Source organism: Pteropus vampyrus, unplaced genomic scaffold (genome assembly GCF_000151845.1).
Source record: "Pteropus vampyrus isolate Shadow unplaced genomic scaffold, Pvam_2.0 Scaffold241, whole genome shotgun sequence".
Classification (NCBI taxonomy): Eukaryota; Metazoa; Chordata; class Mammalia; order Chiroptera; family Pteropodidae; genus Pteropus; species Pteropus vampyrus.
The window spans coordinates 1229073-1242112 of NW_011889022.1; the positions used below are offsets into that span (position 1 = coordinate 1229073).

At 60.7% G+C, this 13040-nt stretch overlaps 1 protein-coding gene across 1 annotated transcript in view; it reads right to left on the minus strand.

Moving 5' to 3' along the window:
- Positions 1–3710: 3710 nt before the first annotated feature.
- Positions 3711–13040, minus strand: part of UCK2 (uridine-cytidine kinase 2) — a 17732-nt gene continuing 8402 nt past the window's right edge. Inside the window, exons 5-7 of the mRNA XM_011374220.2 lie at positions 9417–9514; positions 7421–7469; positions 3711–6732 (exon numbers count right to left, since the gene is read on the minus strand). Coding sequence (XP_011372522.1) covers positions 6593–6732; positions 7421–7469; positions 9417–9514 — 287 coding nt within the window. The 3' untranslated portion in view covers positions 3711–6592. The remainder of the gene's footprint in view (positions 6733–7420; positions 7470–9416; positions 9515–13040) is intronic.

Consider the following 13040-nt stretch of genomic DNA (forward strand, 5'->3'; position numbering starts at 1 on the left):
CTGTCCTCCAGCTGCTCCGAAGGTCACGAGGAAGCGCTGGACCAACTGTGGCTCCCTCCAGCCACCTAGTGGCCAGTTCTAGGAGAAACAGCCCATGGGCCAAGCACGGGGCACAGCCTGGCCGGGGCTGCATCCACCCTCTAGTCAGGAGCGACTCAGGTGCAGATTCGGCGACAATCTTTAGATGTCTCCGAGCATCTCATGCTAACGTGGTGCCTGCCTCCAAAACAGAAGCCAAATAAGGAAGCGGTGCTGGAGCCCGCGGAGACGCAGGGGGGCACGGTTCATGGTCCTGGCCTCACAGCCCAGATGTCCCCCACACGCCACAGACGTGGAGCGGTGGGCGTCGGAACTCCAAGTGACATTTGACCCTGTTGACAAAGCAGAACTTTTCTGGAGAAAAAAGTTGGGGAAAACCCATGGGACCTTTTTCTTTTTTCCCCCACTATCCTGGCTGAGATAACCGGGAAACCCTCTCGCTGCAAAACACCTAGAAATTCTAGAGAACAAACAAAAAAGTCCTGTTTAATGCATGGTTGAGCACATAAGAAAATAAAGTTTTGAAGGAGCCAAGAAAAGGAATTGAAACATAAGGATAAGACACTCAGATAATCAACAAGCAGATTTGTAATGTGATGAAATAGTTTTTTTTTTCCCCCAAGCTAAAAATATGGTCCATGAAATTAAAAACTTGATGGATTTGTTTTGGACAGGCAGACTAAACATGGCTGAAGAGACTATAAGTGAAACTTTGCAAAAAGGTAGCCTTGAAAAGTCCAAAAGATGAAAAGTAAAATACGAAGAAGAGACATAGAGAAAAGGGTCTTACACACAGGACCTTCAGACCTAGGAGGGGAGAGAACAGAAGGATGAAGAGTCGTCAGCAGAAAGAAGAGCTTTGAATTTTCCAGAATGCAAGAAACACAGAGCCCGGGGCCGATCAGGAAACACAAGTAGAATGATTAAAAACAAATACACATCCTCGACACTTCGTGGCAATCGGCAGAACATCAAGGACAAAGAGAAGTCTTTATATAAAAAACGTGATCAGTTAAAGCTTTCCAGAGCTCATAGACCGTTTGGGAGGTTAGAGATTTTTGTCAAGTGTGCATGTTAGTTTTAAAAGGTAAGTGCTAAAGTAAGAAAACTATCACCTGTAGAGACGATAAAAGTAGGCATAGAAATCTCGAAATCTCGTGGTTAGACATGGAGGCTGAAGCACAGTTTTATCCCTGCTTCCCCGAAACCGCTCTAAAAACAGCGTTAACACTGATGAGTGAGCTTAGCAAAACTGCAAGATAAGACCGGCGTACGGAAACCAATTGCATTTCTACACGCTACCAACAAACACTCAGAAACTGGAACTTTTTCAAATACTGTTTATAGTAGCATCAAAAAATAGGAACCACATAGGAACACATTCAAGGCAGGGAAGAGGCTTAAACAGCGCAGACGGCGTTTCTGGGAGAGAAGGGGTCCCAGGGCAGGGAACACCGCAGATCTGAATGACTAAATGCCCAGGGCCCGGGGCTTCCACGCCCCGTGCGTCTGATTTACCTGCACGGTCCCCTGGAACCGCAGAATCGAAATTCTCAGGAGTGGGTCCCAGCAGCATCTTTCGCAAAGCCCGGGCGACTACGCTGGCCAGCTTGGGGAGACGCTGCGGCAGGTGGCAGCAGCACAAAGAGGGTTGGCTCCCGCCGCCCCAGGCTGGGCCTCAGCCAAGATCCTCCGGGAGGAAACAGGAAAGAGGCCGCACCCGGAGTCAGACACCAGGCGGCATCGCATGGACAGCGGTCCCTGCCAGCCAAGCAAGGGCCGCTGGGCCCGCCCCCGGCTCCCCTGCTGCTGAGATCGGAACGCGCCGCTAGATGGCAGGCGCGCGCCACGGCCGCACCGCCCGCCCGTCCCGCGTCCCAGCGGCTATGCGGCGCCTCGCTTCCCCTCCGCCCCAGGCTGGAGCAGCTGCGTTCCCCGTGTACTAGGCAGGACGGTTTTCAGGACCCAGCCACGCCACGGGAGTGTCCTGCCCGCTGGAAAAGGCCGACGTGAATGTTACCACGAGAGGTGGACATTTCAGTAACTGAAAAGAAAGTACAAGGTACTGACGGGGCGTCCTGAAGCTTGTCACTGGAATTATCTTGCCCGAGTCTGGGCTTTTCGGTGGACAACGCCACCAGGCAGGCCGGCGAGGCCGTGCTGGGCTTCGGCGGCCCCCACAGTCAGCACGCAGCAAACGCCGACCCGGAGCTCAGGCGGCGTTCGCTCTGGGCCACACGTCCTGGGCCTGCCGTCCAGGTCTAACAGATCCTCAGGGCAGAGGGAGACGTGTTTAGAGTGACCTCATGTCACGCTCGACTTCCTTCTCCCGCCCCGTCTCCTTCCTTTCGTGGAGAACGTGCCTGGGTTTCGTCCCAAGCCGACGCACGTGGCTGTTCTGTGTTTAGTCCATAGTTTAGTTAAAAAACGTCTGTGCATCTGTGCGGGCACAGCCCAAGATCTAGCTCGTGGGGTAACGTCCTGGGGTTTACAAGATGATCTGCTCGAACCGCTTTAAAATCGAAATCTAAACACCACCAGCACCGGAGGGTGAGAGCAACCCATCTCCGGCCCACGCCCCAGGCCTCCTCTACAAAACCTTTAGGCGGGTCCTAACGGGTCCCTTTCTAAACGAGCCGACGGTTTGATTAAAGCGGCACCAGCCAAATGGGTCTGCTAGTTGCGGCAAAGGCTGGCTCAGAGGATGCAGTGACAGAGGGTGGGAAGAAAAAGCAGCTTCGCTCAAGGGCCCCCTGGCCTGCACCTTGTCCCAGTTACAAGGGAGCAGAGCTGAGGCTCTGGAACAGGAGCTGAGCCCCAAGCAAAGCCTCCAGCTCCAGAGGACGGAGGTGGCCTGTGGAGGGCAGATGTGGTCCACGGGACAGGGAGACATGAGGGCTATGCAGAGAGGAGCCTGGATCACACACAGCGAAGCCGGCCCGCACGACCACTTCCTGTGACCCACGCAAGCCAGATGACAGTCGTGCTGGACACCATCTCTTGTAGTGGCACCTCGGCCACCTCCTAAGGTGGGCCCTGCCACCTGAAAGTTCCTTTCAATCTGCTCGGTTCCTTGATGGGTTAGCATGTGTCAGGGGAACAGGTGGCTGGAAGGAGCAGAGCGGTCCTAGACGTTAGTGAGGGTTATTTGGTGCCTGGGCGGCGGTGGGTGAGGGGTAGCTGAGAAAGGTGGGTGCTACTCAGAGCACGGAAGCCAATTATTTTAAAATCCTCGGTGGTGGGCGACCTAGGTCTTGTAAACTCAGGGAGCTAGGTGAAAGTCTGCATGGGCTGACTATCGGTATCTGTCAAATAGATACATTGTTTCAATTAGTTACATGTGTGGTGTGTCTATTCCACTTGAACTCTATAACGTAGACTCTCCTCCCTCCACCCACAATGGCTGATTGCCGAAGTTGAGGTGGGGGTGGTGACTAGCCCAGCGAAGGCGGTGAGGGAGGACACTGTCTAAACTGGGTGACATCAGCAGGAGCTCAAAGCCAGTCATCCAGGGAAGAGAAGCCTCCAGAAAACACGGCCCGGCTTTCGTGTCCGTGTGTCACCAGGGTTCCAGCGCAGGCCTGCCAGCCCCACCCCCAGCGGCTCCGCGGCCCCGTCACCACCAGCCTCCGCCGTGGCTCCCGCCCGACACAGGGAAGGCACACGGTGGCTGTTTTTGGTTCAGTCTTTATTTACAGCAAAGTACAGAGGACGTGGTCATTTTTGCAACTACGAACAATAAAGGCAGGGTGGCGGAAAGGGGAGGGGGAGGAGCAAGCATCCGAAAGGGGAAAAGGCCGAAGTCCGCACTGAGCTGCCCACCCGCTCCGAGGCAGCATGGCTCCGCTCTCACGCCCGCCCCCTGCCCAGCGGGACAGAAGGCCCAGAGACGAGGCCACAGGAGGCGCCGGGCTCCAGACGCAGCCCCACAGCCCTGCCCACCCCCGTCTCGCTGGTCTGACAGCAAAAGCGACCCTTCCACTGCACCCTAAGGACTCGGGTGCTGGCGGCAGTGGCAGGGCCCATTCTGTGTCCCCAGGACCTGTCCCCACCTGCCCGACTCAGCACAGGCGGCGACACAGCCCACCTGGGCCCCCACCCCGCCTCCCCGCCAGCTCTGATGCATGCACAAGCCTTCAGCCTGACCCGGCGACCTGATGAGCCTGACACCAAGGCAAGGTCCCAGCCGAGCCCGGGACAGGCAGGAAGCCCGTGTCCCATGGCCACGGGGCAGCCAGGCCCAGAGCAGGGTGCTGCAGGGGCAGCGGCTTCTGAAGGGTGAACGGAGGCCTTTCCCTGCCACCTGCCCGCAGCCTGTCCTTCAGAGACCCACCGTCCAGCCACATCCTCCAACTGAAGGACAGACGCCTGAGGTCACGCCCGCGCCCTCCTCAGACAGACTGCCGTCTCCCTCCTGGGGGCTCGGGCTGCCCGGGGAACAGACGCCCCGTCAGCCGGAGCTCCGCAGGTGTGGAGCAGAGCGGACGGCCTTCCCGCGGCACCTGGCGAAGGACCTCACGCGGGGAGAAGTGAGCATCCTGCGACACACGAGCAACGTCACCCACTGCTCGTCTGCGCCTCCCCCCTGGATGGCAGAGAACCCAGGTGACACAGGTCGTGGCGTCTCCTCCAGGGGCTCGTAGGGCACCAGGCCACAGGTTTGCACCTGGCAAGGCCCGGCTCTGACACTCAGCTAATGCTGGACCTGCCACAGAGAGTCAGGAGTCCCCACCCCTTCCCTGCCCCGGACACAGGGTGTCACAAACCGGGCATCCTGATCACTGCCTGGTGAGTGTGGCTCAGTGCCCCCAGCCAGGCCACCAACAGGTGGCGATGGCTGTGCCAGGAGGCGGAGCAGCCTGGTGCTGCTCCCCAGCTAGGACTGGGCCACTCAGGGACACTGAGGCTTGGTCCCAACACCACAGGCAGAGGCGGAGGCAGCTGGGCCAGCCACGGCTCAGAAGTGAGAAGAACCCGTCCCCCAGGGCAGTGGGACAGAGCCAAGGCACTAAGCGGTTTGGCACCTGGGAGCTTCAAGTAAAGTTGAGCGCACTGCCCACTGGCCGGTGGCACGGGCCCCTCTGGCCGGTGACACGAGCCCCTCGGGATGGAGGGCCTGGACCCGGGCTCGCCACCCCCATCGCAGAACTGCGTGAGGTGCTACTGAACGGTATTGGGTATCGACTCTCCAACTCACGATCCAGGACCCGGCCCCGGCTCCCCGACGTCGCGGCCGGCAAAGCTCTGCTGGGGTCAGGCCTGACTTTGAAACGGCAAAGAGTTAAAGTCGAACAGTCCAGAATCGAAGCGGACCGGGCCGCGTCCGAGGGCACGGCGGTGACCAGAGCCATGCGTCTGACGGGCGGAGACGGGGACTGGGTGAGGCGGGGCGAGCGGACCAGGCCGAGGCGGCCAGCAGAGCTGGAAAAAGCTCAGGGCAACTCGGAGCCGAGGCCTCGGGGCTCTGGTCAGACCCCTCCGTTTCGCTTGGCTCCCCCAAGAGGGAGCCCTGGGGACACCTGGGACTCATCGCCCAGGTGCTTTCAACTAAGATGCCGCCCTAGTACGCAAACGCCCCCTCCTCATCCTGCTGCTCCGGCTCGGCCACTGCCGCCGCGTGTGGCTGTTCATGAGTGAACCCGTGACGCGGCCAGTGACAACCCCGCTGCCCGGTGCGGGCCATCCCACCTCGCTGCAAATCCCCGCGTCTCGGGGATCAAAAGCTGCCGCTGCCCACGCGGGCAGAGCTCTCCTGCCTCTGCGTGCTCCGCAGCCTGGGACACCTGGCCTGGGCCTCCCCGGGGGGCGGGGACCAGCGTCTCCTCAGACACGACCTCCACGTCCCTGCCAGGGGAGGGGCAGCCCTGGCCTCTGGAGAGCCTGAGAGGCAGTGAGTAAGGAAGGGGCCGTTGACTGACTCCCACCCCGGAGGCCAGGGTGGGCGCAGGGGCGAGGCCGGGGCCTCTTCCCCAGATCTGATTCTCACTGGGGCGCTGCCTGATTTCAACTCAGAACAAAGGCAAGAGCGTCTCTCACTGACACGCCAATACGCTCCAGCTCCAAGGGGCACTCATAGGCCCCGGAGCCCTGTCCTCACCTCCGCCCCACAGACGCCCCTGCCTGCACCCCGCCCCGGACACAATGGCCGCTCCCCTCGGTGACGCGCCAGCTCCGGGCCCCAGACGGCACGGCCCTCCTCCAAGATACTTACAGCAAACAGCTTTACAGTGTTTGTACATCTACACAAAAATAGATCCTTTTATATATATATATATATATATGTATATATATACATATATATACGTATGTATTTATAACTGGTTACATGTTGGCTTCGTAATTAGGCGTCCCCAGTAGTTGGCACGGTTTGTCGTGTAAGCTCAGGGTCAAGTTCTGTTTCATTTCGCTGCTCCAGAGTACAAAAAAAAAAAAAAAAAAAATCAAAGGCATTTCATCTCCATGGTGTCTTCTTAAATAAGCAGTGTCACAGGAAACCACGTGTGCAGGTGGACAGCTCCCCGCCGCCTCTGTCCCCTGCAGAGAGCGGCCGCGGTCAGTGCGGCCGGCTGCCGGACTCCGAGGCCCGCCGCTTGCGTGCCGGCGTGTAGCCGTTGAGATAGCCGTTGGTCTGCCGCTTGGACAGCCCCCCGTTCAGAATGTCCTGGATGTGCTGCACGATGAGGTTGATGGCCACTGCGGAGAGAGACCAGCGCGGGTCAGGGCCGGAGGGCTGGGCAGGCACGCGGGGCCTCGTGCCGCTCCAGGCGGCTGGCCGGCTGTCACCCGACCTCCTAGGCCTCCCGTGGGGCTAATGTGACCCCCTCCTAGGCGAGTCCGAGAGGGAGACAGGCAGCGCCTGGGACCAGGGAGCCCTTGGCGGACGGGCGTCCGAGCAGGCGATCAGAGCCACGGCTGGGAGCACTCAGCCACGGTCCTGTGGACGGGAGCACGGGCCTTCGCGCTGCCGCCATCGAGCTGCGACCTGCCGCTGGCGCACACGCCCACCCCCAGCCCAGGCAGAGCGACCCCGCGGCGGGCCCGCCCGCCAGAGGTCATCAGTGACAGAGCTGCCTCTCTCAGCATGAGAGACAAACTGAGCACCTCGAGCAAACAGCCACCGCAACACGGGGAGATGTCAAGTGCTTTACATGGTGACGCCTGAAGGACGCAAAGAGGAGCCTCCGATTGGGGTAGTGTCCAGACTGAAGCCAGTCATGGGGACAAGGCCCCAAGTGTCCCCACCTACGCGGGACATGCACGCCCTCACAGGCCTGTTCCCAGGGCTGGCGGGTAGGCGGGCATCCTCCATGTCACGATGGCGCCCCGGAGCCTTGCTGGATCACCCTGCCCTGCCCCACGGGTGGCCCCCGGGAGGACTCACCAAGATTGTCTGCACCTCTAGGAATGATCACGTCCGCATACTTCTTTGTCTGCAGAAAGAGAGATGCACAGCACGTTACACGGGCTTTGAGAGAGACGGCCATGTGCCCCCAAGGGACGTGGAGACGGCTTCTCTCCACCCGGGCGTCCCAGGGCCGGCAGCTCGAGGCTTCGAACATAGTAATTTTTATCCGCTTTATCCAGATTGTAACAAACCAGCTTTTTCTTGACTGCCCATTCTGAACGTTCGGCATGGCTGACGGCCAGCACAGAGAACAGTCTCTGAAACCAAGTGCGTAGTAACCCCTGTTCCGCACGAGAGGACGCGGAAGCCGAGACGCGCAGACTCCAGGGCGGCGTTCGCCTTGGCCTTCGCCCCAGTGTGGTCCGTCCAGCGCGAGGGCGAACGCCGCCCCCACTGAAGGCGACCGTCACCGGCTCTGTCATCAGTTTTTCTTAAAAGGCCAACATTAACAGAATTCTTTTTTTTTTTTTTTTTTTACTTTGCTGAGACTTTGTGGGCCCAGAACTGTGTCTGGGCACATAACGCCATGAGTGTGGCATCGTCACCCGGTGTGGCTTCCAGACCAGGACGGCTGAAATGCAGCTGCGTCGGGGCCAAACCCGGCCCGGCCTCGGCAGGCAGTCATCAGGTCCGAGCTCCTGGCTCAGCCGGCAGTGATCTGGTTTTCCCTGAGCTCGCCGTGGCTGGACAGTGAGAACAAGGAGGAACACCCCAGAAAATGCTTGTGCGGAGTTCCGAGCTCCATTACAGATAGGTTAAATGGCCGGAAATCAGCAACGAACTCTAATTTATGTCCAATAACAGATGCACTTCGTGTTCTTAAGTTAAAAAAGAGCGGGGGAGGTCCTTGGACGGACGGACGGACAGACAGAATCCCACGGCTGCTCGGCTGCCTCTGCCACCTTCCCGGAACCCTAACCCTGTGACCCAGCCTCACAGGCTGACTCAGAGTCCGCCTCAGCCTGACGGGAAATAAAAGTCTGACGCAGAACATACCCATGGGCTTACAAAGATAGCTTGGCATCGAATTTCTCCAGCAATGGAGAAAGAATCATCAGAAGCAGAGAAATGCCCACACTCGGCCTCGCTCTGAACCTCTTCCCAGTCTCCCCCAAAATATCGCCCAAACCGGGCCAAGTGACTCTTCTCCCCGTCTCAGATCTTAGTTAGTCCTTGGGGAGTCAGAGCATGGCCTGGCCAACCTGGGGAAGACACATGACATGGGGCAGAAGTCCCCTGAGATGAATACTTCCCTGTCCTCTACCCCACCTGCCCCCACACCTCCTGTCCCCTGCAGCCCCCGTCAACGATTTTTATTTTTTGTCTTTCCCCAGGAAGCTGAGGGTATTTCCTGGGCTGACGGCTGGTTCGCTAAAAGCTGAGCGCTCCCCGCCCCCAACCTTCCTTCTGTGAAGGCCACCTCCCTAGAGTCCCCAGCTGCCAGGGAGGACGGCCGGTCTGTGCCAGGGCGGAAGGAAGGAAGCTTATCCAGGCACGGCGGCCCCGTGGACGGGACAGGAAGGCACGCGGGGGCAGACACACTCACAGCAGGCCGGCTGAGGGCAGAGGGGCGTTGGAGGGGAACCCAGCAGCTGAGGCTCCCCAACACGCCCCGACCAACCCAGACCTTCCAAGATCCAGATGGCCGAGTCTGTCCTGAGAGGTGACGCACCTCCAATAAAGGGGCCCCCACACCCCCGAACCCAGCAAGCAGGGAATGCAGAGCCCGCTGGGGTTTCACAGCAGGAACCTACGGGCCACCCAGAAAATGAGTGGCAGGACAGAGCTGAGGAACACCGGGTGGGACACAAGGTGCCAGAGGCTGCCGCGCCCTGGGCCTTCAGGACAGAGGGCCACTCGGAGCAGCGAGCGAGCCTCGAGCTGGGGAGCGCCTCGCCTCGGCTGACGGACCTGTGTGTGTGTGACTGCATTTGATTTCCAAATTCAGCAACACACCAAGAACACAACTCACCGGCAAACAGAATTCCTCAAAGGCGGGCTTCACGAACGTGATGTACTGAGACAGTATCTGCTCGAGGTCCCGCCCTCTCTCGCTGATGTCCCTTAACACTGCAGGAGAAGAAAACGGGGAGCAGGACAATGGTGCAGGGGCCGGCACACGCCCACCCTCCGCCCGCCCGCCACGCAGCCGTCCAGGCCGGGAGGCCTGACCGCAGAGCGGCGGGGCCTCTGCAACAAACGGGCCCCATTTTTACGTCTTGCTGCAGGCAGATGTGGCTGTGACACCACACTCTCTGCGGCAAAAGGCCGTCTGGCCAAGGCCAAGAGGCATCTCGCTTCAGCAGCATTTGACCCAAATAAATTTGGTGTACGTGATAAAAAAGCAGGCCGGTCCTGGAGAGTTCATAACAGGAAGTCGACTTGGCCCAGAGAGGCGGCGGGCTTCTTGGCCAGGGGCGGGCTGCCAGGAGACCTCCTGTGCCGCCTCGATCCCGTCCCCTGCACCTGCTTGCCCATGTGCTGCCCAGAGCCCCTCTGCTGACGTGCCCACCCTGTCACTCTGGCTCCTGCCCCACTCCGGGCCCTACAGGGGGTGGAAGGTGGGCAGAGGTCCAGCTGTGGTCAGATGTTCCCACTCAGCTCATGCTCTGAGGTTTGCAAACAAAACCACTCAGTGAAGGACAGGGAAACCCAGGAGAAACGGTGGGCTGCAGCTGGGGAGCAGCCGGATGGACCCCAACTCACCTCCTTCTGCCCCCTCGCCCTGGGCAGTCTAGTCGGGGACCTTCCAGCACCTTTTTAAATAGACTCCTTGGCCAAAAATGGGAAAAGGTCCCCCGCCCGTCCAGGGGGCTGGAATCCTGATTCGGCCACTGCACACGAACCTCCCTGGGCCTCAGTTTCCCCAACCGGCAGAACGTTTCGAAGGCGAGTCTCTCGAAACGGCCGTCCCCACAGGCATCACGTCACGTCAGAGCTGTGACACCTCCCGCCCCACCACAGGGCACCACGCCCATTGCTGGGGTCTGCCACGGCCGCTCGGCGCCTCTTGACCGTTTCTCACAGGCTCAGGCGTCGCAGTGGGGAACGCTGGTGAGCGGGCTTCTGGGGCGTGGACTTACGCCCCTGAACGACCGCGTCCACAGCCACGCGTGGGCGGGGAGGGGCAGGGGACAGGGAGGGTGCCCTGGCTGCAAGCCCGGCTGGCGCCAAGCCTGCGACACCAGGTGGCTGGAGCGGCGTCAGGAAGCCCGCATTCCGGAGCTGTATCCCCGGCCGCCCCGACTTCCTGCCAGAGCCTCAGTTTACAAAGAGCTCTTCCCACGTGAGCCCTGGGGGCGATGGCTGGCTGCGCCCTAGCACATCAGGACTGACCCTGCGACCCCCGACTGCCCACCCAGGCCAGCGCGAGGCCATCCCCAGCTGGGACACGGCCGTCTCCTCGGGTGTTTCGACACGGCCTGCTCCGGCCGCTCCAGGGACACTGGGCCGAGCACGAGCTGCCGAGCCACCACACGGCTCAATGCCACCGGCCCGCAGAGCCCTGGCACACGGGCCAGCGAGCTCCACTCGGCCCACACACAGCAGCGTGGCCACGGGTCCTTCACACGGCACAGATAAAGCCCCAACGAAAAGGGAAGCCGGATCAAAAGGCCCCAGGCCGCGTCTGCAAGCCCTGCGGAGCCCGATGCCGGCTGGTCCGGCAAGGTGTGCTTCTCCCACGGTGCCGACGGCGGCAGCCTGCGGGACCCTGCGTCCTCCCCCAGCACGTGCACACGCGTGTACACACGAGCACGCACGCATATCGCTCCTGCACGACCTCAGCCCAGGCCGGCAGCCCCCGGGCCTTGGAGGCCTGACCGCGCTTCCTGTCATGTCACTGGAGGGAGCAGCCGGCTGGGGAGAAAGCAGGGGTACAAGGGTCACCCCGTCTGCGTGGAGCCCAGAACCGCGGTTCCTGCTCCGCCACCGAGAGCGATGCGGGTAAAACCGACCCGGACTTGCGTCCTGACCCCACCGACGCTGACCCGTGACCTTCGACATTCACGCCACCCCTGCGACCCTCACTCGCCTACACTGTGGACTGGCAGGCCCTCCCTCCCGCAGCTGTGGCTTAGGGACCCAGGGACACTGAGCTCTCTAGCACTGTGGCTGGCACACAGGACGTGCCCAACGAGCTTGAGTCTCCATGATTACAGCTCCCTGACGAGGCGAGCACTGGGACGCCAGGACCCGGAGACGGGCGAGCAGTCAGACCCAGCGGAGGCGGGCCAAGGGCGGACACCACACGCTGGGCCACCTTCCCCACGCGGCGTCCACTTCACCCCTCCAAGTCCACCAGTGCGCCCTCCGCTCGGCCTAAGCCGCGACCGTTCAGAAAGACCCGGATGCGCACAACTCGTCAGTGGTTAAACCCATCGGAGTAAGAGGTCGCGGGGGAGATGTGTCCCTCAAGTAAAACTCAGACGGATCAGGACGCTGCGGCCATTAAGACTGTGTGACCTGGGCAGGGGGACCTATGGCGGGGCACTGACCAGGGGCCTGCCAGCAGTCCTGGGTCCCCGTCCCTGTCCTCCTCTGCCCCACAGAAAGGAGCCACTGCCCCCAGGGCCACATGGCCCCATCACAACGGTCACCCTGGAATGTGAGGGTCGCACACAGATGGGTAAAACTCAAGCCTCCAGGAATGTCCTGCTGCCCAACAGCCGGCCCTGGCTCCCTGCGCCCTCCCTCCCCGCCCCCCGCACGCGAAGCACACGCCGGCATGCTCTTTCCTGCGTGGACAGGTGACGAGCCTGCAGAAACGGCATGTGCAAAAGGTCCCCGAGTCACCAGGAAAGTGACTCGCCAGTGCGTGACACGTGCAGGCAGAGCTGGGAGGACAAAGCAGAGCCCGGGGAGCACCCAGGAGGGCGGGGGCTGCAGAACTGACCTGAAGAAAGCCCCAGAGGGACCACCATCACCTCGGCCCTCCCCCGCTTCACGGAAGGGTCAGCACAAGCGAGGGAGGGAGGGTCCTGTTCACTCCAGGCCGTGACTGTCGGTGTGAGTGAGGCCAGACCGCCTGGGCGACGCCACCACCTCCAGCACGGCCGCTCCCCGGCACTACAGTGCCACGGGCTGGACTAACGATGGCAGCTGCCCCGGAGTCCCCGGCTCCCAAGGACGTGACCACGCACAGGTTCTGACTGGTCCTGACGAAAACGACGTCCAGCACCTCAGGCGGAGCAGACCCGACCTGGACGTTCGCTGACCAGCATGACTGTGATCGTCACCACCGACCTGGACGTTTACTGACCAGCAGAACCTCGGTTGTCACCGCCATCCCAGGGGGACCGACCATCAGACGATCAACAGAAAAACAGACTCCAGTGTTTTTCCTTCCATGCCTGATGCTGCTAATGCGGCCACAGAGAGCAGGCAGGACCGGGGTTCGTAGCTTTCGGTGACAAGCCAGGCCCCCGAGGCAGAGGTGCGAGGCACGGCCAAGTTCAGGCCTCAATTACGAATCAAAAAAGACTCTGTCGCTGCTGCCTGGCCAGGGTCACGACCCTGAACACCAGGTCTGCCTTTTCCCCAGAAAGAAAGCCAAGCCTGGGAGGTCACGAGAGCCACCACCGTCGCAGAGCCAGCC